We start from the raw sequence: 20,051 nt of genomic DNA, 5'->3' as shown, positions 1-20,051 counted from the left end.
AGTGGGGTTGTGGTGACTGGGAATACGCTGCTTCCTGGTGGTCCCTGGAGCCCTCTACCTGGCATCCCTTCTTCATCTGCCTAGAGCCCAGCTCCAAGACTTGGGAAAGAGAAAATGCAGGCTGTGGATTCGGTGGATGAGGTCTCCCCCTGCTGGCAAGATCTTGCACTTGCGGACTGGCTCCCTGGGCCTGGGGCAGGTGGCCCAAGGTTGAGAATTGAGGGTGGGGTGATGGGTAGGAAGACCCTAAGGTTCTCACACACACTCTCTGCCACTTGATGTTGACCAGAAGCCAGTAAGCCGTTAGGAGTGACTGGCTCCTGTTCACAGCTGCTAGAACCCAGTTTGGAGGAAAGCTGGGTGGTCTGTGCCTCACCAGCCAGGTCTGTAGCTTTTCCCATCCCTACTAGTACATCTCCTGGCCCTGCTGGCTCCTCCTCTTCTGAAGCAAAACTGAAGACCAAGAGGAGCGGTTCCCATACCAGAGAAGCAGGAGCACAGATTCAGACACTGTCAGGAGGGCAGAGGCATGTGTGTTGCCGGTTTCTTTTCACACTACTGCATGAGCACCTGCCGAGGTGCCTGGCTTTGTTTGCAGCAGCGTCTCACCTCCACCCACTGTCTCATTTTCTCTTCACAACAACCCATGAGGTAGGTAAAAGTATTTCTATTTTACAAATAAGTTAGGGCTCCGAGAGCTTATGTTTCCCAAAGTTGTGCAGCAAGATTTGAACTCGGGTTATCAGCCTTCTTAACTGTGATGCTGAGCTGTGTCTTGAGCTGCTCATTTAAATGTGGCTTCTGCTCTCCTCCTCACAGCCAGTCCCAGGCATCTTACTCCCTTTACCTGATTGGATCCCCACAACTACTTATGAGGGAAGCCTTTTTATTCCCATTTCACAGGTTAAGAGATGGAGGTTCAGAGAAGTTAAGGAGAATTCCTGAGCAATATCAGTGGCCTCAGGACAAGAGCAGGTAAGGGCAGAGGGGAAGACCGTGGGAACACTGACAGATGGAGGCCGGAGAGACCTGGGAAAGGACTGGGCTAGGAGCAGCTTCTGGTATGTCATGGGGAATGGGATAGCTCCTCTGAGACAGGTACCCAAATGTCACCTTTTTGAAACAGCAAGGGGCAGAGAAGGGATACCAGGGTTGTTTCTCCTTTGCATGACAGAACCTGGTTGGTCACCTCCTTGGCATCTCGAGGGTCTGTGGTTGGTTTACTTCTTCACCTTGCCTGGCACACCCTAACACTTGTGCCAGACTCTTCTCAAATGGCAGGGACTTGACATAGCTGAGGGAGGAGGGGTGAGTGGGAGAGGGACAAAGGGGGTCCCTTCCTTTACTCCTTGTTCCTGGCCTATTTCTTTTTTCTTTTTGATACTAGGGATTGAACCCAGAGGTACTTAATCACTAAGCCACATCCCCAGCCATTTTTTCTATTTTATTTAGAGACAGGGTCTCACTGAGTTGCTTAGGGCCTCACTAAAGTTGCGGAGGCTTGTGATCCTCCTGCCTCAGCCTCCTGAGCTGCTGGATTACATGTGTGCCCCACCACACCGGCCTCTAATTCTATTTCTATTTCTATATTTGGTCTCCTCTTTTCACTCTCTCCCCACCATTTCCCCATCTCTCTGATCCTCTAGTAGTCCTCTGGCCTCAGCATTCCCTTCTTTGTACAGAGGACTTGTCTTAGGTTCTCTTTGTATCCCGTGGAGATCATAGAGAGGGTATGGGATGACAAAGAGTAGAGGTGTGGGACCAATGTATCCTGAGAGGCCTCTGGGGAGAGATGGAGGCAAAACATGAGATCATTGGTTTATTAGGAAGCCCCCAACCCAAACACCAGCAGCTCACCCGTGCATCCTTGATCAGAAACAAATAAGATGGCATTCAATGAACCAGTCTACTAAGGAGCTTTGGGGGAGGGTCCACTCTCCACACCTAAGGCCTGGTTCTAGCTCTTGAGGGTCTGCAGGTGTGGGGAGCAGATAGCAGCCTCTGCTTTCTGGCCTGACCCTGAAGCAGTCAGCGAGCTTGGCATTATGCTCACAATCTCCAAGGTCTGACCCCACAGCAGCACAATCTGCCCTGTCCCAAAGAGACCCTGTTCCCACCAGACCCCAGCCACTGACCCCACCGGAGCATTTGATCATGGGGTCCTGCTCCCATCTCTAACTGTGCAGCCCAGGAAGCCGGCACCTCCTCCCCAGTCAAGAGAAGGAAGCTTCGTTGTCATAGTTTTCTTCTTTTTTCTTCTGTGGTTCAGGGGCTGTCCCTGCCTGATGCTGGTCAGTGGGCGGTCAGCTCTATACTCTTCCGATGTTCTCTGGCTCATAGGTGCCTTTGATGACTGCAATACGATCACTGCGGCTCAGGGAGGTAGGGAAGAGCAGGTAGAAGTAGAGGATGGCAGCCATGGTGGCCCCCACGATGGGCCCCACCCAGAAGACCTAGTGGAGACAGACAGAGGTCAGAGGCTGAGCCCCAGGCCTCAGGGACCATGACCTTCCACACCAGAGGACAAATCCATGGGTGCTGAGAAGAGACTGACATACAGACTTCCAGACTTCTGGAGGGAACCATCTCCTTGCGCTTTAAGGACAGATACACTAACATCTTATTCCTCAATGACAGAGACGTGGATCTCAGACATACAGACTCTCCAAGGAGGTAGACAGATGCCCAGAGGAACAGATCTCTTCCAACCCCACCCCAAAGAGACACAAGTGAACCATCAGAGGGAACAGAAATAGATCCTCAGACAGGGATGGGCAGAACTATCCCCTCCTCATAAAGTGACCATGAGCTCACAAAAGAGGTGACAAACAGACTGTCTAGATGGACAGATCCACAGGAACACTCTCCCAACCCCTCAACAGGCCCAGATAAATAAAACATTAGAGAGAACAGACATATAGATTCCCAGAGGGACAAACAAAATCCTCTGAGGAAATCAACACAGATCTCTTCTGTACCTCTAGAGAAAGTACAGATCTCCTTCTCTAGAAGGACAGACATTCATACACCCACATACACACTGGCCCCTTGTCTCTAGGGGCTCAGGCCACATACACCAACCCTGCCCTTCTTCTAGCCACATCCCATTCCCTTCTCCATCCCCTTCTCTCCAGCCACAGATCCCAGGCCAACCCCCAAGCTCTGGGCCCACAGCATCCAGAAAGTCTGCTCAGTTCTCCACTGCCACTGCCAGGTTTCCAGGCCCTCGTTGCCAAGGAGTCAGAAGAAGGCCCAGACTCACCCAGTGTGAGGGGCTGAACCGATTCATGACCACTGCGGGGCCAAAAGAGCGGGCTGGGTTCATGGAGCAGCCGGTGAAGTAGATCTGGATGGATGGGGACATCAGTGAGGAGACGGGGTCCTCATTCACTCCCATAGAACCCAGACTTCCCAGGGTCACACAGCAGTCCAGGGATTTAGCCAGGTCTCAAACTCCAGTCTTCTAGGACTGGTGACTGTTCCCTGCAGGGATCTTGGCTGTTGGCTTAACCGTGGACTCTATCCATGCCCTCTTTTCTTTTCTGTCCTCTGCTTAGGCTTGATTTCCTGTCCCCACCATCCCACCACACTTCCCCTTGCTCCCATCTTTTCTCAGCCAGAAGAAGGTTTGGGGGATCAAGTCTGGGGCTCAGTAGGGCCAGTCCACCAGCACCAAGACTAGGCCCTAAGCTCTACTTAGGGGCTCACTAGTCTGGAGGGGATGCCATTCTGAGGTACCAATACTTCTGGGTGCCTCCCCCAAGTGGCACCCCAGTCAAATGTCAGCTCCACTCACCCCCACAAGGTGGCCCAGCGTGACAGACAGGCCAATGGACAGAGCTGGAGAGCCCACAGGGCTGGTGCGGCGGGAGTCAGTGGAGGAGAAGATGCAGAGTGCCAGCTGGAAGGTGAGAATGAGCTCCACTGCCACAGCCTGGCCTGGCGTTGTGTTGTTGTTGATCTGTGGGGTGGGGGTGGGGGGTGCTGGGTTAGGTAGGACCCCTGCTGCCTTCAGGTTCTGGGGCTGGGGCAGGAGGAACAGGACCTCCGAAGACACCTGGAGCCTGAGCACCTGGAAGCCAAGCCCAGTTGCCGCCTCAGAGGGGCCATTTATTGAAGAGGCTGTGTACTTCACAGTATGTAGAAGCTTGAAGCTCAGGCCTGTGGCCAAAGGGCAGAGTGTCAGGGGAGCTTTTCTTGGACTCAGTCCTGTCAACGGCTTTGCCCAATCCCCAGCCCCCACAAGGTAGCTTTTATCCTCCCTCCTGTGGGCAGCTGCCCAGTCTGCCTACTGCAAACTGCCCCTGGCCTCCTACCCGTGCCTGACCCGCTGTTGGTGCCAACCTCAAACCCGTCTCTCCAGTGTGGCTGACTCACAGCTTGACAATGGCCGCGAAAATCCTCCTCTGTGTTTGATTAATGAACCCAGTTTACATGGGACAGTGGGGTTGAAACTGGGACTGTAGAAATAGGGAGGCAGCAGCGGGCAGGAGCAGGGGTGAGGAAAAGGGGAACAAATATTTAACAGAGACACTACGCATTGGAGGTGGGGGGTCACATCCATGGTTCCTAAATGTAATCCCCATGACATCTGTTATGGTGTGACCATCCTGGTATAATGACTGAGGAAAAGGAAACAGAGAAGCCAACATCACCAAAACCCAGGATTTCAACCCATTTCTCTCCGGAGGTTACATTAAAACTCTTCTGCTGAAGGATAGACAAGAGAGGCAAGAAGCCGTGAGGAAGGAGAGAACTCAGAGGCGGAAGGAATAAATGTAGAGGGGAGAGGCAGTAGGCCCCTAGAAGAGGGCCAGGTAGGAGCAACAGGAGCGGAGGGGGCAGAGAAGTGAGTGTGAATCAGGATGCTGCGGTCCCTCCAGAGATTCTCTTCCAGGCCTTTCTGGCAAGAGTATGCACTATCTTCCTCTGGTTGTACCCATTTTCAAGAAAGGGCACGGACCTGGTCCTGAGCACACACCAGGTTCCCTGTCCGTCCTTCCCCAGTCCTCTGTCCACTCACCGCGTTGACTGCCAGGTTGCCCCGGGCATTGGTCGGCACCAGCGCATAGAGGATGCCTGCCCCGGCGATGGCACCCACCAGCTGGGCTGCCACGTAGAAGACTGCCCGGAGCAGTGAGATCTGGTTGCCTATTAAGAGGGCCAGGGTGATGGCAGGGTTGATGTGGCCCCCGCTCACGGGCCCCAGGGCCTGGGCCATAGTGCCTATGGCCAGACCAAAGGCCATGGAGATCTGCAGAATGGAGGGCAGCGCAGATGGCCACTTGAGGGCTGAGCCGAGGCCGAAGAAAACGAAGATGAGGGTGGCCAGGAACTCTGCAAACACGGCCTTGAGGAAGGCCACGGAGCACACCTCTGTCTTCATGGTGGCCTTGGGGGCCCGGCGGCAAAGGCCGCGACAGGGGCGGCCGTTCGGGCAGTGGAGGCGGCGGGGGCAGGGGTCTGGCTGCGAGGCGCCGCGCGCTCTCCAGCGCCCACTCCGTGGCTGGCTGCCTGGCGCGGGCCGGCCAGGGGGCGCGTTATATAGAGGGCGGGCGTCCCGCAGCGGGACTAGCGCGGGGGGGCAGTGGGCGGCTCCCGCGCTTGGGGCCCAGGGCAGCGCGCAGGGCAGCAGACCTGGCGGCAGCCGCCCGTTCGCCGCCGCCCCGGACCCCGCGCGCCCCCGACCCGACGCCTGCCCCCCGCCAGGACAGCGGCGGACCCGCCCCGGGGCCAGTGACCCAGGCCGCAGTGTAGACGGGCCCGGCGGCGGAGTACCCGCGCATGGTGCTCTCAGAAAAGCTCCCGCGCTCTAGTCCGCGATGTGTGTCCCGAGCTCCTTGGGAGATGTGGCGAGGTCTGGACTCTCCAGTCTGACAGCGCCCTGGAAGTCTACCTCCGCTGGGCCTTCACCTCCGGCCGTCGTCTTCGCCTTTCCTTCTCTTCAGTTCTTTGGTCCAGCTTCTCCTTTTCCTCCTGCGATCCGAGCATCCTGACCCGGCCTCACCCACGGCTGGGCTGGAGTGATGCGGTTCCCTGAGGACAGCGCCTCTTAGCTCCCTGCCAGCGGGTGGTGGAGGCGGTGCGGCCGTCGTGGGCCTCTCCCCGGCCCGGCCCGGCCCCGGCTGGAGCGGGGGCGTTAGGACCAGAGGCACTGTGCCAGCCTGCCCTGGCGATTAGCAACCTCCACGCCGCGTGTCCTGGCAGTACGGGGCTACACAGCTGACTTCCAGAGGTGCCCTCCACGGCTGCTTTCCCAGGGCACAGCCCTCTTGGGGATCCCGCGAGTCTGCTGGAGTTGGGTGCTGCAAGTTACCCTTGTCAATAGGACAGGAGGGGGGCCGATTCGGGTTTATTTTGGAGTCAGGGAAAAAGTCCTGGGACTCTGGCGGATCAGAGAGGACAGAGGCACCGCTGACCTTCCATGCGGGTCTCGGCCTCCCCCACCTCCCTTCCATAAGTCTTGCACTATGGTTTCAGCTTTTCCTTCTCTTCCGCCTCCTCCTCTCTCCCCCTTTAGTCACTACCTTTGAACACTCCCTAGGTCTTGATTTCGCTCTGCTGCATTCTCTCTGCTTCTTATCCCTCCCCTGTCAGTCTTTCCCTGGGCTCCATTAACTGATGTTCTCGTCTTTTTTTTTTTTTAATGTTTATTTATTTTTTTAGTTGTAGTTGGACACACTACCTTTATTTCATGTATTTAAATGTGGTGCTGAGGATCGAACCCAGGGCCTCGCACGTGCTAAACGAGTGCTCTATCATTGAGCCAAAACCCCAGCCCCAATCTTGTCTTTTTACCTCTCTTAATCTCTGTCCCTTTCCCGTCCTCTGTCTCTTCCCTGCTTTCTTTTTCTCAGTCTGTCACTCCTCAGTCCTTCTCCCCTTTCCTTTTCAGTCTTTCAGTCTGTCTTTAAATTATCTCCCTCCCTCTCTCTCTCACACTGTCATATTCTTTGTTTTATCCTTCCTTCCTTCCTTTGACAGTCTAGGTTTGTCTCTATTCATCTTTCTCCTATTTCACCTTTCTTCTGCCTCTTAATTTATGTGTCTTCTTGTTTCTGTCTTCACCTCATTCTTGGACTGGGCAACACTTTCTTCCAGTTTTCCCCAACCCCCAGCTCCTAGTCCCTCTCGTGGCTCCTCTCACCCCTCCTCTCAGCCCTCTGTCTTCCTATGGCCAGGTTTGGCATGTGGGGAATGAGCTTGGAGGGCTCTTCAGAGCAAGGATCCACCCTCAGGATCCTGGTAAAGGAACTACACCCCCAACCCCACCATGTATGTTTGAGAAGCACTTAGCACAGTACCTGGCATAGAGGAAGTCTCAGTAAAGAATTCTGCTGTGGTATTAATTTTAAAAGCCACCTGAGGATTTGAGCCCTAGGGTACAGCAGGGGGAGAGAACAGGTGTCTTCTGTCAGTTTGTCCAACTGGGGCTTTGGGGAGGAGCACACAGGAAAGCCAAGGACCTGGTATGGGGCTCCATAGCAGCAAAGAGGCCAAAGAAAACAGGGGCCAAAGAAATCCCGCTATTGTTCCGACTCTGCTCTGGCATTTCCTGCTGGAGCTGCTCCTCCCCCACATCTTTCTTAAGACAGGAGGGCTGTATGTCCTTTCTCATTTGTGTCCAGGGCCCTAACCCCAGCAGGACATGGCAGCTATATGTAAGATTTTCTTCAGGGCTTGGGGCTCAGATTGGACAATGACCCTGATGATCCCAGAGGCCCTGGGGTCAGACTCCACTGCTAACTCCTCTTCAGTCTAACTTTCCACCTTTTTTCTCATCCTTTCTTCTCAGCACTGTCTTTATGAATTCACAAGTCTCCAGCTCCGTCATTTTGGAGTGGGCAGAACTCAGAAGTGCTCACAGGAGGCTGAACCAATCTGGGAAACTTCTACCTGGGGATTTGAACTTAGTCCTTTTCAGCTTATGAAAGATAAGAAGTTGTTCTTGCCATTTTATTGATTCAGAAATAATCTATAAAATTATATTTAAATTGACCTCTACTGTTTGATTTAATTCCAAGCTACTTTGTGAAGAAAACTAAACCCAGAGGTTACTTGCTCAGGATCACACAGTGACCTGAGATGGGAACCACAGGTTGCTACACAGACTTTGTCATCAGGAGTGGACCTGGTGAGGCTAAGGGAGGTCAAGATTACTCACAAGAGGCAGCTGATTCTGTTTCTTAGGCCTGTGCCTGAGGTCCTTCCATCTCTCTAATATCAGGGTTACTGTGTCCCCAGGTTGTTATAAGAAACTACTGGAATTATTATGTCCTGAAATTGTGTTTGCACTGAGCATTCCAGGTCCTGTCCTGTTACCTCTAGAGGAATGTGTCTCCCTGAGAGAGAGATAGATCTCATCACTGTGACAGTGGGAACTGGAATCTCTCAGGGAAATCCTCTCCTTTGGATTCCTTGAGCTGCAGTAGAAATGGTAGGGAGCCTAGCCTGTCTTCTGGCACCTGGACTGTATTGACCATTTCCAAGTTGTGGAAGAAACAGCACTTACTGACAAATGAGCATTTATTGAGAGCTTACTATATGCAGAGCACTGTGTTAGATAAGACCCATAAGGGAAGATAGGAGAGTACCATCCAAGAACTGGAAGGAGCCCTGTCCACAAAGGGTTTACAATCTAGCTGGGAAGCATTGTATTATATAAACAGAATCACAGCTTAAAGATATTAAAAAAAAAAAAAGCAAATTTGCAGGTACAAAGTCATTTGGCACAAAATGGGAATGTGGGTGACCTGTGTAAATCTACATCATGTACAACCAGAAAAATGAGAAGTTATACTGCATTTATGTATGATGTGTCAAAATGCATTCTACTGTCATGTATAACTAATAAAAAAAGAAGAATGAAATAATGACATTTGCTGGTAAATAGACAGAAATGGAAAAAAAAAAAAAAAGGAATGTGTGGATGGATGCCGCTGGGACCAAGTGGTCAGCCACCTCCTCCTCTCAGGGCCTTCTCTGTCCCTAGCTGGAGGTCTGTCCACCTGCCTCCATGCTGCCCTGCCTCTGTCTGGTTTGGGTGTACCTGATCTCCACCTTCCTCCTGACCAGGTGCTCTTCAAGGGCAGAAACTAGCCTCATGTTCTTTGTCATTTCCTCCCTACCCCGCTACCACCCTTTCCAAGGGTCTGTGTCTACCACAAGACTGTGGGCTGGGTTGGGCTGGGCTGGACAAGCCCAGCTGAATGTTCTAGTTTCTGCCAGGGCCTCCCAGGAGGAGCCTAGGGCTTGCCTCAGTGAAAAGATCATGGGATTTTGTATAATAATACCTGACTTCAATCTTGACTCAGTCACTGTATTCTAACTGTGACTTTAGGCAGGTCTCTTAGCCTCAGATTCTAAATCTACAAGATGAGGGGAACCGTATTTACTCTTCCTATCTCACAGGGTTGGGAGGTTATCACAGGGATTCCAAGGAAGTGCTTTGGAAATAGTTTTAAAGCTTATATGGGACTGGGGACCTTGTCCTTCCAGAATCTGTCTGAAGTTTTAGGATTAGATGAACTAATGCATGTGAGTCGGCCAGCATAGTGGCTGCCAAACAGAGATTCTTAGTAACTTGTCAATTTCTCATCCACTCCCATCACATGGAATCCTGCTTTGACCTTTGGTCTTAATATGGGCAATGGGGGCTACAAGTGTAGGGGAATCTCACATTTAGTTTTGGGGGAGATGCAATGCAGGAAGCAGTACAGAGAGAAATTCTTGGCACCTTCTAGAGGGGTTTGGTGGAGTGAAGCAGGGTGGACATAAGGTAACTTTCTGCCTTTGAACTTCCAGAGCAAGGGCACAAGCTGCCAGGAGGACAGCTCCAGAGGTCACTGGAGTCTCTGACTCTACCCCTCCCCAGCAGTGAGGCCAAGTTTCTTTTACCAGCTGTGGGGGTTTGGGAGTGTCCTCTCCATAGCACCTGTGACACAGGGCAGCCTTTTACTGACTCTAAAGAAAGTCCTGGTCCAGAAAGACAAGAAAGAGCCTAGCTGAGAAGGGGAATAGTTACAGAGATTCCTCATGCCACAGACCATCTGTGAAGGGATTGGAGGGGGCTCAGGTGAGGGACACAGAGGGAGCTTGGTACAGTGCGGGACAGACACAGACAAAAGGCTTGAAAGCCTGGGGGCGACAGAGAACATGGAAAAGTGGGCTCTAGGTGTGATTCCCTGGGTTAGTTATGCAGCAGGCTGGAGAGGGAGGAGGGAGGGGATGGATGGGCTGCGTAGCTGAAGGAAGGAAGAGGAAGAACCGCCAGTTTGTGCTCAGGGTAAGGGGAGGTTCAGAGGCTAGACCAGGATGGAGCCAGCCCCAAACCCATTTTCTTCTGCCTGGACCTGGGGCTCCCACGCAATGAAGGAAATAGAGGAGGCTGAGGGTCAAGGCCCTTTGCATACTCCTCCCATCCGAGGAAGCAGAAATAATGAAAATGAACCTAATAATGCGTGATAATGGTATTAAGAATTACAGTTCACACAGCATCTTTACATGCATCATCTCACTTAATCCCAGTTAATCATATCTGAGAAACATTGCTCTGGCTTGGAAAATTTAGAAGCCTGTGTTCTAGACTCAGACCTGCTTCTGCCTGGGCAAGTAATTTCCCTTTTCTGGTCCTGAGAGTCCACAATGATAACTGTCCTGTGGTGGGTGCCAGAAATGAGTGGAGCACAGCAAGGAGAGGAAGGGACAGAGGGAACAGAGAGTTCTGAGGGAAGGAGTGCTGCCTGGCGAGGAGGGCAGGTGACAGAGGGGTGCTGCCTGGTGCCAGGGATTGTATGCCTGAGTGCCTTGCCCAGCCAGCTATAGGTGTGTGCTCGGCAAGAGGGCTCACTTGCGAAACTGAGTGTCTCCTTTCAAGAAGTGTCCAGTTGCAAATCTCCCCTCTCTGAGACAAAGGCCAGAGGCCCACAAAGGGTTTTTGTTTCCTCTACCCAAGTGCAAGGCTAATCTCTGGGTCTGGGGCCCCCATAAGGATTGTGTACAGACTCACACACAGGTGTGCATACACATATAATTGCTTTCCCCTTTGAAGATTCCTCCCTCAGGACAGGAAGGAAATCCTTGGCTACTCAATTCTCCTTTTTCCAGAGGCCATTTCTAAAGGAGCAGTTCTCTGGTGATATTTCTCTGCCTCCAGCAATAAGTCCTGCCAAATCTTGAGGCCCAGCCCAGCAATTTGGGAGAATTTTCCAGAACAGGCAGGGTAAGGGGTGGAAATTAGAGCCCACTCTTCCCTTTCTTCTGGAGATGACTGGTAGGGAGGACTCATTCGCTGCAGAGGAAGTGGATTTATTGCAGGTGTGGGAGGAGGGGGGATCAAGGTTAGAAGCAAGAAGTCCCCAGTCCTGCATATACTTGCACCACTGTAGTCATATTGTTCACACTCAGGAGTGTGCAAACCCTGCATCTGAGGACAAAGAAACTCGGGGATGAACACACATTGCATATTAGCAAAACTGGATGCACCCATCCCAGAACCCCAAGGTTGGGTTTGTGCACTCTTCACCCAGAACTTGGGTACAGGCTCTCCAGAGCTTTCAGCCCTGGCCCACCTGCCCCTCCTTTCTCCCAGGCTAGGTCCTCAAGTCCCCAGATCCCGGTCTTTTGAACTCCCTGGCTCACAACCTCAGAGGAGGAGATCTACCAGGCTCCCAACTCCCTGACCCCACAGCTGTCCCCTCCCTGCGGGCTCACGCTGCTGGCCAGCCCTTGGCCTGGAAGTAGCTATTCTGCATTTGGGACCAACGTCGGGTCGAGGGGGTGGTAAGAAGGACAGGGTGGGCCCTTCCAAGGTGGACTGGAGGCCCGCGGGGTGGCGGCGCGGTAGAGCTCAGTGCTCAGGCCTTGCTGCCACGCGGCAAGCTCTGCGGCGAGTGCAGCTCCACAGACTGGCGCCGTCGCACCTCGCGCTCCTCCCAGTCGCTGTCCGGCTCCAGGCCCTTTAGCACGGCCAGGCGCTCCGACAGGCTCTTGGCCGAGGGGAAGAGCAAGTAGTTATAGAGGAGGGAGCCCACGATGGCGCCCACCAGGGGTCCAATCCAGAAGACCTGCAGGCAAGCAGAGCGCACTGGCACAGTCTGGGGCTTAGGACATGCTCTCCTTTCTTTTCCCTGTGGGAAAGCAGGCCTCTCACACCGCTAATACAGTAACGTGCTTATTTATATAATTAGCAATGACAACATGAACTGATGAGGGCAACTTACTAGTGCAAGGGGTAATGGGGCAATTTTTGAAGCAGACTGTCTGAATGTGAAACCTGATTCCGTCTTGCTGTGTGATTTTAGCCAAGTCACTTACACTCTCTGTGCCTCAGTTTCCTTTCCCTATAAGGATGCTTACCTCCTGGGATTGTGAAAACTAAATGAATTAATATTTGCAAAGCACTTAGAACCTAGCATTAAATAGGTGATAAATAATAAAAATATGTGTTAGCTGGTATAAATATTTCCATTTACTGAGTTCTAAGTGCCAGGCACTGTGGTATCTGGTTTACACTGGTAAACTTCCTTATTTTTCCCAAGAAGCCACTAAGGTAAGAACTATTGTTATCCTCATTTACAGGTGGGGACAGGGAGGGGGAACTGAGTCTCTAGCCCATTGTACCGAAGGATGGAACGCAAGTCTTCCCAGGACACCAGAAGGTGTGCGTAGGTTTGGGGTACAGCTGCTGAGCTCCCTCCCCCATTTGTCATCCCTCTGGAAAGATTTCTGGGAAAGTGGAAGGCAGGGGTTTCAGCCATTACCCAGTGGTCGTCAAACTTGCCGGTGACGATGGCTGGAGCCAGGGAACGGGCAGGATTCATGGAGCAGCCAGTGTAGTAGATCTATGATGGGAAGGAGGGTCAAGGAGGGAAGGAGGGTGAAGACAGAGCCAGGTGCCCTTGTCCCCCTCTCCAAAGCTTGATCTCAACCTAAGGAATCTATATGATGGACAATTAATTTCATAGTTTAATTACTGGGCTCTGTATTCATTTGAGGCTAGAGTGATATCTGTCCCTCTGGGGTGTCTGAGAATCAAAGCTTCTGGGTTGTGTGTCACTCTTGGGTGTTCTAGTATCTGTCCTTCTGGGGGTCTTTGCATCTGTCACTTTAGAGAGTTCTATGTGTGTACATCTGTTTCTTTGGGGAAGGTCTTTGGGTCTATTCCTCTAAGGAGGCTGGAACCCACAGCCATTACTTACTCCAAGGAGGTGGCCCAGTGCCACCGAGAAACCGATGGAGAGAGCAGGGCTGCCCGGATTGTCTCCATGACGCTCATCAGTGGAGGCAAAGATGCAGAGCACCAGCTGCAGGGTCAAGAAGAGCTCCACAGTCACCGCCTGGCCAGCTGTCGTGTTGTGGTTGAGCTGGGGACAGGATGGGAATTAGCAGGGAGGCACTGACCAACCATGCATCCCTCTCTGCTCCATCTTGCTGCCCACCTGCTGTTGGCTCCAGGGAGGCTTCTGGGCTGGGAGGCCAAACTCCTTAGCTGGAACTATTACTACTTTCCTCCGGGTCCCTGCCCTGAGGGAAGAGGTAGACCCCAGGAGTGCTCACAACACCCAACCAGAGGTGGAAAACAGACTCCATAGCCCCATTAGATTTACGGGCTGAGGTTATGTCTCTACAGCATGAGAGGAAATGAACGCTCTGACCCAGAGTTCCTGTTCCAGAAGCACCTATGGGAAGAGGCTTCGACTGCAGCAGGAAGTTTTGAGCCAGGTAACAGGGAGGCCTTCTTCTCTAGGCCACATGATTCTGATGCAACAGGAAGCTGGGGGTCTTTCTTCCTGGGGTCAAATGGCTTCCCGGGATAAGGTCTAGGGACTCAGGTCTAGGGACTCTAGCCCTCAGGTCCTGATGTGCCTCTCCTCCACAAGTCCTGCGCAGGAGCCTTTCCCCTTGATTCTGCCAGCTCCCCATTTCAGGCCTTAGTTCTGCTGATGGGCTGCTGCCTGCACATCCTGTGCAGGCCAGGGTGAAGCCTTCGGACTCACATGGGGTGCCCTTGGTCCCACCAGACCCTGTCCTGGGTAAGTAGTGAACCTGGGGCTGAGCAAAGAGGCAGTTTCATAACCAGGCCACACCCAGCATGGGTTTTGTCATCCTGTATGTGCCCTGCACCCTGCCCTCTGGGCACTGCACTGGGTGAAGCTACGACAGCTCTCAACTCTCACGCTGCTTCTCCAGACTCTGAACCCGACCCCTGGGTCTTAGACCTCAGGCAATACGCTGGGTCTTTCTAGGGTCTATCCTCACTCTGACCTTGTTTAATGTCAGAGCCTCCAGGGGATAGAGAAAAGAGCTTTGGAGGCAGACACTTTTTGGAGGCCTCTGGTTTGCTGGAGGATCCTATTCACTTTGGCCTCAGTTTCTCCTGCTGTAAATGGGAATAACAAAACACATTCTGGAGGACTGTGTGAGGACTGGAAATGACAAGGGCAGAGCCACAGCCCCATTCCTGCTGGTAAATGGCTGTGATGGTATGAATGACGGAATGGGCTGGTGTCAGATAGCTCTGGGGCTGTTTCCAGGTGCTGCCACTTACTGGTTCTGTGGTTTGTGTCAATTGGATGCTGAGCTTCAATTTGCCGCTCAGTGTGGGGGGACTACAGAATTTACCCCACAGTGTTGAACCAAGGACAAGATGGTATCTGTCCTGGCACAGGGCAGATGCACAACCATGGCAGCTTCCTGGTGGCCTGGCCGGCTCTCGGTGTCCTCAGAGGATACCTGGGACAGACTTGGAGGTCATCCGGCTCTCCCTAGCTTCAGGACAAGTCCAGCCCACTACTGCCCCATTCCGCCAGGCAGGGTTCTCTCCAGTTCCTCAAGATGGTAAATGCTGGGAAGTATGTTGGAAGACCCTTCCCAGGCCCTTCCCTTCTGAGGCTGTAAAATGGTGGAGCAGCAGGAGTGAGTATTCCCCAGCACCTCTTACTGCTCCCAGTGCCCTGCCATTAGGGAAGGACTTTTCTGCCATGGTCTCAGGAAGTTCCTCTTTCAGTCTAACTGGACCTCTCCCCCTTGCAAAATGAACTCATTTTCTTCTCAATGGAAATAGGCACACTCTGTTCGCCACTTTACCCATTCTAGCTTTTTTTTTTTTTTTTTGTCCCTGGGATCCCAGCCTCATCGTGTCTTCTATTCTGAAGAAGAGATAAATCCCCCAACTCTGCCCTTCCTGTGAGGAAGGCCCCCTGTACAGATGGTAGCAGAGACTGCAGGACACTTCAGAGATATCAGAGCCCAGGGAGGGAGTAGGCCAAGAAATGTGGGACCCTGGGGCGTGAAAGAGGCCCTTACTGTCCTGCCTTGGGATGGGGGTGCAGAGTGGGAATTGTGCTGAGGGGACCAAGCCCACCATGCCACTCAGGGTCCCAGACCTGAGCAAATGCAGGTGAGAGGAAGGCTCCTGATGTCCCCTCAGCTCCCAAAGTGCCCAAGGTGCTTCCTCTGGTATTGACAGACTATAGAACTCTTGGCCCCTCACTCCCCTTCCTGAGCCTCAGCTTCTGTGTTTGTAGCCCAAGGCTTGGATGGTGGCTCAGGAACATTGGTCAGGAGGAAAGAGCATGGGTCTCAGAGTCAAGCCCAGGTTTGAAGGGTGGGTGGTGCTTTCCCTTGCTGAATCTCAGGTCTTACAACTTTAAGAAATGAGCATGCCCATCTCTACCTGGCAGGACTGTTGGGAGGTGTTAGTGGGTGGCATGTGAGGAATGACCATTGTGAGGCCCAAACACAGTAGATACTGCAGAAGGTCCTGTCCCTCTTCTCTCCAAAAGACCCTAGTGGCTGCACCCTAAGGTTCCTTCCAGTGCAGAAAGCCCGCCTGCTCTGAATGCTGTCCCCTGCTGAGTTCTGGCCCAGTCCTCACTGTACTGTAGACATCGGGTCCAACAGAAACCTCGATGCCCTCTTCCTCTAGATTTGTGGCGGAAGATCCAGCCGACCATCCATGCCCGGCCTCCATTCTGACACCTCCTCCCTGTTCTCCCAGGGTGCGGTGCTCCTGGCTCCAGCCCGTCTCTAGCTCTCTTTCTCCCCACCCAGACCCCCAGCCAGAGCCCGTCCCTCCCATCTCATCCCTTACAGGACCTGCCCCTGGTGGAAGGGGCCAAGTTTTGGCTACTCACAGCATTGACAGCTAGGTCCCCGCGGATTTCTGCTGGCGTGATCTCATGGAGCAGAGCGGCCCCCGCCACAGCCCCCAGCAGCTGGGCAGCCAGGTAGAAGGCAGCCCGGAGGAAGGACACGTGGCAGCCCACCAGGAAGGCTACAGTCACAGCAGGGTTGATGTGGGCCCCGCTGACCTGGCCCAGAGCTTGTACCAGGGTGCCGATGCCTAGGCCGAAGGCCATGGCGATCTGCAGCACAGAGGGTTGGGCCTGCGGCCAGTTGAGGGCTGAGCCCAGGCCAAAGAAGACAAAGAGGAGTGTGGCCAGGAACTCGGCCAACACGGCCCTGGAGAAGGCTATGGACCGGAGCTCCCACATGCTGCGGGGCCTTACGCGGGCCGCCCGGCGGCTGGGGCCAGGAGGTTTGTGGTGCTCTCTGTCTCTCTCTCTGGGGCCCTGGGCGGCTGGGCTGTGCGCACTTATAGGGTGCCTCCATCCTGGATCTGGGCACGTGGGATGGAGGTGGAGTTTAGGCCAATACCTCTTCTCCCTCATGGCTGCCCCCGCTCCCAACCTTGGCCCCTGCCCACCTGCATGTCTATCACCCCATCTTTGCTTTCACAGCTGACTAATGTTCCCCATTAATGAGCTCCAGATAAGGACTGACGTCCCCTGTTTTCCGTGTTTGTTCCCTTGGTTACCCCAGGGTTACTGCCCCAGGGCCTCCCCAACCCCCACAGCAATCTGCAAATGCCCGTCCTCTATAGCACAGTGCAGCCAATGTCCCTCTCTCACCCAGAACTGACCATGAGATGTCAAAGCTACCTAGCTTCTAGTGACTGGGAATTTCTTCCTGCTGTCTGACCTCCATTTATTCCTTCTTGAAGGGGATGGAAAACAACTGGTCAACTTGTGACAAAGTTCCAAGGCATAAAGGAACTTTGTGTTTTGTGCTTTCTTGTGGTTAATCTCCCCTAAGTCATTAAGCATCAGCTCTTCCCTGGAGTCCCAACCAGAGAGCAGCTCCCATAGCCTGGAGGCAGGGGTAGTTTCAGTGGTACTAGGACCCAGGGTCAACTGAGGAAGCTGACTTCCATTCCAGCATCACCCTGCTCCTGCTCTGACACACAATTGTTTTGTTCTTTCTCTGTAAAATGGAGGCATGAAACTACCTTACAGGATTGGGATTTGAATTAAAAGAAACAATGGGTATAAAGCCCTCAAAGCAGCACCTGGCCCACAGTAGTCATTACCAATGGTTTTATTTGTGCTCTGAGAGGAACAGGTCCCTAAACTCAGGGGCCCAGAAGCTGTGACAGGCTCTAGGCACCCCCTGGAGTTCAGAGCCATCTGGGCCACAGAGTGAGACATTTCTGTGGGGTGGTGAGCTGTGCAGGCTCTGGGAGACCATGATACCTGATAAGCGACTCTCTGGCCTTGGTGCCACTAAGTCCAACCAGTGTCCCCATAAGGCCATCCCCTGCTATCACTGCTATAGTCACTGGGGTGCGGGAGAGGCTCTTCCCTGAGCCCTCTAGCCCTGCCCCTTCGTTGAGGGGATCACAGTGAGGTCAGGAGGATGGGCTTCTGGACCTCTAGGCCAGTAGGTCCTTGGGCAAGTCACAGTCCCAGAAATGGAAATATGGGAGGGGTTGGAAACTACAGTGTAGAACTCCTTGTGTTATATCCTAGGAGAGACAGTAAGGCCCAGAGAGGGCAAGTAGCTTACCCAAAGTGGTCCAGCAAGTTGGTGGCTGATCTGGGACTGGGACCTAGTCTGGAGAGCTTTCCACAGAGCCCTCCACTGCCAAGCCACACTCCAAGTATTAGCTTCCTTCCACACAAAACTGTGTTGAGAATGCGGTAAGGGAATGAATGGGAAAGTGTTTGCAGCCAAGACTGCAACACACACACACACACACACACACACACACACACACACACACACACACACGGGCCTGCAACTCCCACTATTCAAGAGGAGGAGGGGGAGGAAGAAACAACTACAAATAACTCAAATGGATGGAAGCTCCAAAAAGAGAGGAATTCTTGTGGGGTTTGTGCCTAGGACAGGGAATGAGACACAGGCTCCTGTACCCTGGTACTGTACCCTTCTGGAGCATTCCAGAAGGAGAAGGCAGCCTGGACCTGCCTTATGACCCTGGAACCCACCTCCAGATTTGGTCTATAGAAAGAGACAAGAATCCAGAGGGGTCTGGCTGGGTAGCCTGCTCCCATCCAGGTTCTGTGCCTCCTCTACTCCCTCCATTTATGATTTCATGTACACTGACCATACCAACACACCAAGTTCCCACCTGGGCCTCAGGGGTTCCTGGGAAACTCTCCCCTTATGACCTGAAGTTGTGATAATGTTGCCCAAACCTACCCTCAACCACTTGAGTTGCTGTGTGTGCTTGGATGGGCCACACACCTTTTCTGCTTTCCCCTTTTTCATCTAGATTTTGTGATCATGTGACTCGCTGACCTGTGGTTCTGCCCCTATCACAGTCAGGTGTCATGATAAACCCAGAATAGACATCGTGGCTTCTCAGTAGCCCACGAAGCCTCAACCCAAGTTTCTGTTTCTGGAGTGGTATGGTATGGGGTGTGGGGGGTGTGTATGTGTGTGTGTGCACGCTTGTGCGTGTGTTATTCAATTGCACAATCCTACATTTAGAGCCACGGGACTGGGGGTGCAGCTCAGTGGTAGAGCACGTTCACGGCTTGTGTGAGGCCTGGGGTTCCATCCCAAGTACCCAAGGGAGAGAAAAAAAGAAAGAAAAAGAAACTGATGGAATTTTAGAGATTATCTAGCCTGTGGGTCTCATTTTACAGATTAGAACATGAAGTCTGGAGGGATCGTGACTCACTGGATCACGCAGTTTACGACAGCAGTCAGGACACTCTTGTCTGGCCCTGAGCCTGGAATGAGGAGGAGGGGCCAACCATGACTGCGTCCCCACCTGGCCCAAGCTTTGCATGGGGCTTTGCTTTCTGCAAGGAAGGAAGGTGTTCTAGTCAGGGTCAGTAGGGCTCCTGCTGTGCTTCTGAGTGGGCCTTATCTACAGCCATCACCACAGGAGTGAGCCCTCAGCCTTCAGGAGTCTAAGGAGCCAATGACACACCTGAGATGCACTACTTATTAGACTATGACCAAAAATGCAGACCAAAAAAGCTTTCTTGGATATGGTTGCACACCTCTGTGAATGCATCTGAGACCGCTGAACTATGCCTTTAACAATTGCTAAGATGGGAAGTTTTATGTTACATGTATTTCACCACCATTAAAAATGATAATTTTTTTTAAATGAGAGAAAGAAGCTGACCAAAAAAATTCTTACCAGCTAACAATTTTGTTTTTTATTACTTATTAAAAGAAGTCTTTTAGATTTACTTGGATATCAGTTTTTCAAGTCAAACTCACCTCTATTTATTTATTTATTTATTTATTTATTTTTTTTAATATTTATTATTTAGTTATTGGCGGACACAACATCTTTGTATGTGGTGCTGAGGATTGAACATGGGCCGCACGCATACCAGGCGAGCGCGCTACCGCTTGAGCCACATCCCCAGCCCCTCTATTTATTTATTTATTTTTAACTGGGAATTGAACCCAGGGTCTTGATCCACATCCCTGCCCTTTTAATTTTATTCTGAGGCAGGATCCCGCCAAATTACCCTGAAACATGATCCTCCTGCGTCAGTCTACTGAGTAGCTGGGATTACAGTCACGTGTCCCGACTCTTGTACATAAAAAAGAAATCAGGGCTGGTGCTGTGGTTCAGTGGCAGAGCACTTGCCTGGCACATGTAAAGCACTGGGTTCGATCGTTAGCACTGCATACAAAAATAAGCAAATAAGATAAAGGCATGCTGTCCATCTACAACTACAAAAACAACAACAAAAATTAAAAAAAAAAAAGGAAATCAT

The 20,051-nt window shown here is 52.4% G+C and overlaps 2 protein-coding genes across 2 annotated transcripts; both read right to left on the bottom strand.

Moving 5' to 3' along the window:
* Positions 1–1,806: 1,806 nt before the first annotated feature.
* Positions 1,807–6,446, bottom strand: Aqp5 (aquaporin 5). The gene is made up of 4 exons (XM_015493332.2): positions 5,024–6,446; positions 3,797–3,961; positions 3,263–3,346; positions 1,807–2,453 (listed from the first exon to the last, which is right to left on the bottom strand). The coding sequence occupies exons 1-4, from the start codon at positions 5,384–5,386 to the stop codon at positions 2,310–2,312; spliced, it is 756 nt and encodes a 251-aa protein (XP_015348818.1). The 5' UTR covers positions 5,387–6,446; the 3' UTR covers positions 1,807–2,309.
* Positions 6,447–8,508: 2,062 nt separating this feature from the next.
* On the bottom strand, positions 8,509–16,586 carry Aqp2 (aquaporin 2). Its single transcript, XM_015493590.2, has 4 exons — positions 16,137–16,586; positions 13,200–13,364; positions 12,762–12,842; positions 8,509–12,065 (listed from the first exon to the last, which is right to left on the bottom strand). The coding sequence occupies exons 1-4, from the start codon at positions 16,494–16,496 to the stop codon at positions 11,856–11,858; spliced, it is 816 nt and encodes a 271-aa protein (XP_015349076.1). The 5' UTR covers positions 16,497–16,586; the 3' UTR covers positions 8,509–11,855.
* Positions 16,587–20,051: the final 3,465 nt, after the last annotated feature.

The sequence above is a fragment of the Marmota marmota genome, unplaced genomic scaffold (genome assembly GCF_001458135.2).
Source record: "Marmota marmota marmota unplaced genomic scaffold, marMar, whole genome shotgun sequence".
Taxonomy (NCBI): domain Eukaryota; kingdom Metazoa; phylum Chordata; class Mammalia; order Rodentia; family Sciuridae; genus Marmota; species Marmota marmota.
The sequence above is the reverse complement of the archived record's forward strand: the minus strand, read 5'-3'. Positions and strand labels throughout refer to the sequence as shown.

Excerpts from the sequence above, each read along its gene's own strand:
- Aqp5 (XM_015493332.2), bottom strand. The coding sequence starts at position 5,386 with ATGAAGACAGAGGTGTGCTCCGTGGCCTTCCTCAAGGCCGTGTTTGCA. Across the intron at positions 3,962-5,023 it reads GCAACCTGGCAGTCAACGCG|ATCAACAACAACACAACGCC; the intron begins GTGAGTGGACAG and ends CCCACCCCACAG. Across the intron at positions 2,454-3,262 it reads GGTTCAGCCCCTCACACTGG|GTCTTCTGGGTGGGGCCCAT; the intron begins GTGAGTCTGGGC and ends TGTCTCCACTAG.
- Aqp2 (XM_015493590.2), bottom strand. The coding sequence starts at position 16,496 with ATGTGGGAGCTCCGGTCCATAGCCTTCTCCAGGGCCGTGTTGGCCGAG. Across the intron at positions 12,843-13,199 it reads CACTGGGCCACCTCCTTGGA|ATCTACTACACTGGCTGCTC; the intron begins GTAAGTAATGGC and ends TTCCCATCATAG. Across the intron at positions 12,066-12,761 it reads GCAAGTTTGACGACCACTGG|GTCTTCTGGATTGGACCCCT; the intron begins GTAATGGCTGAA and ends GCTTGCCTGCAG.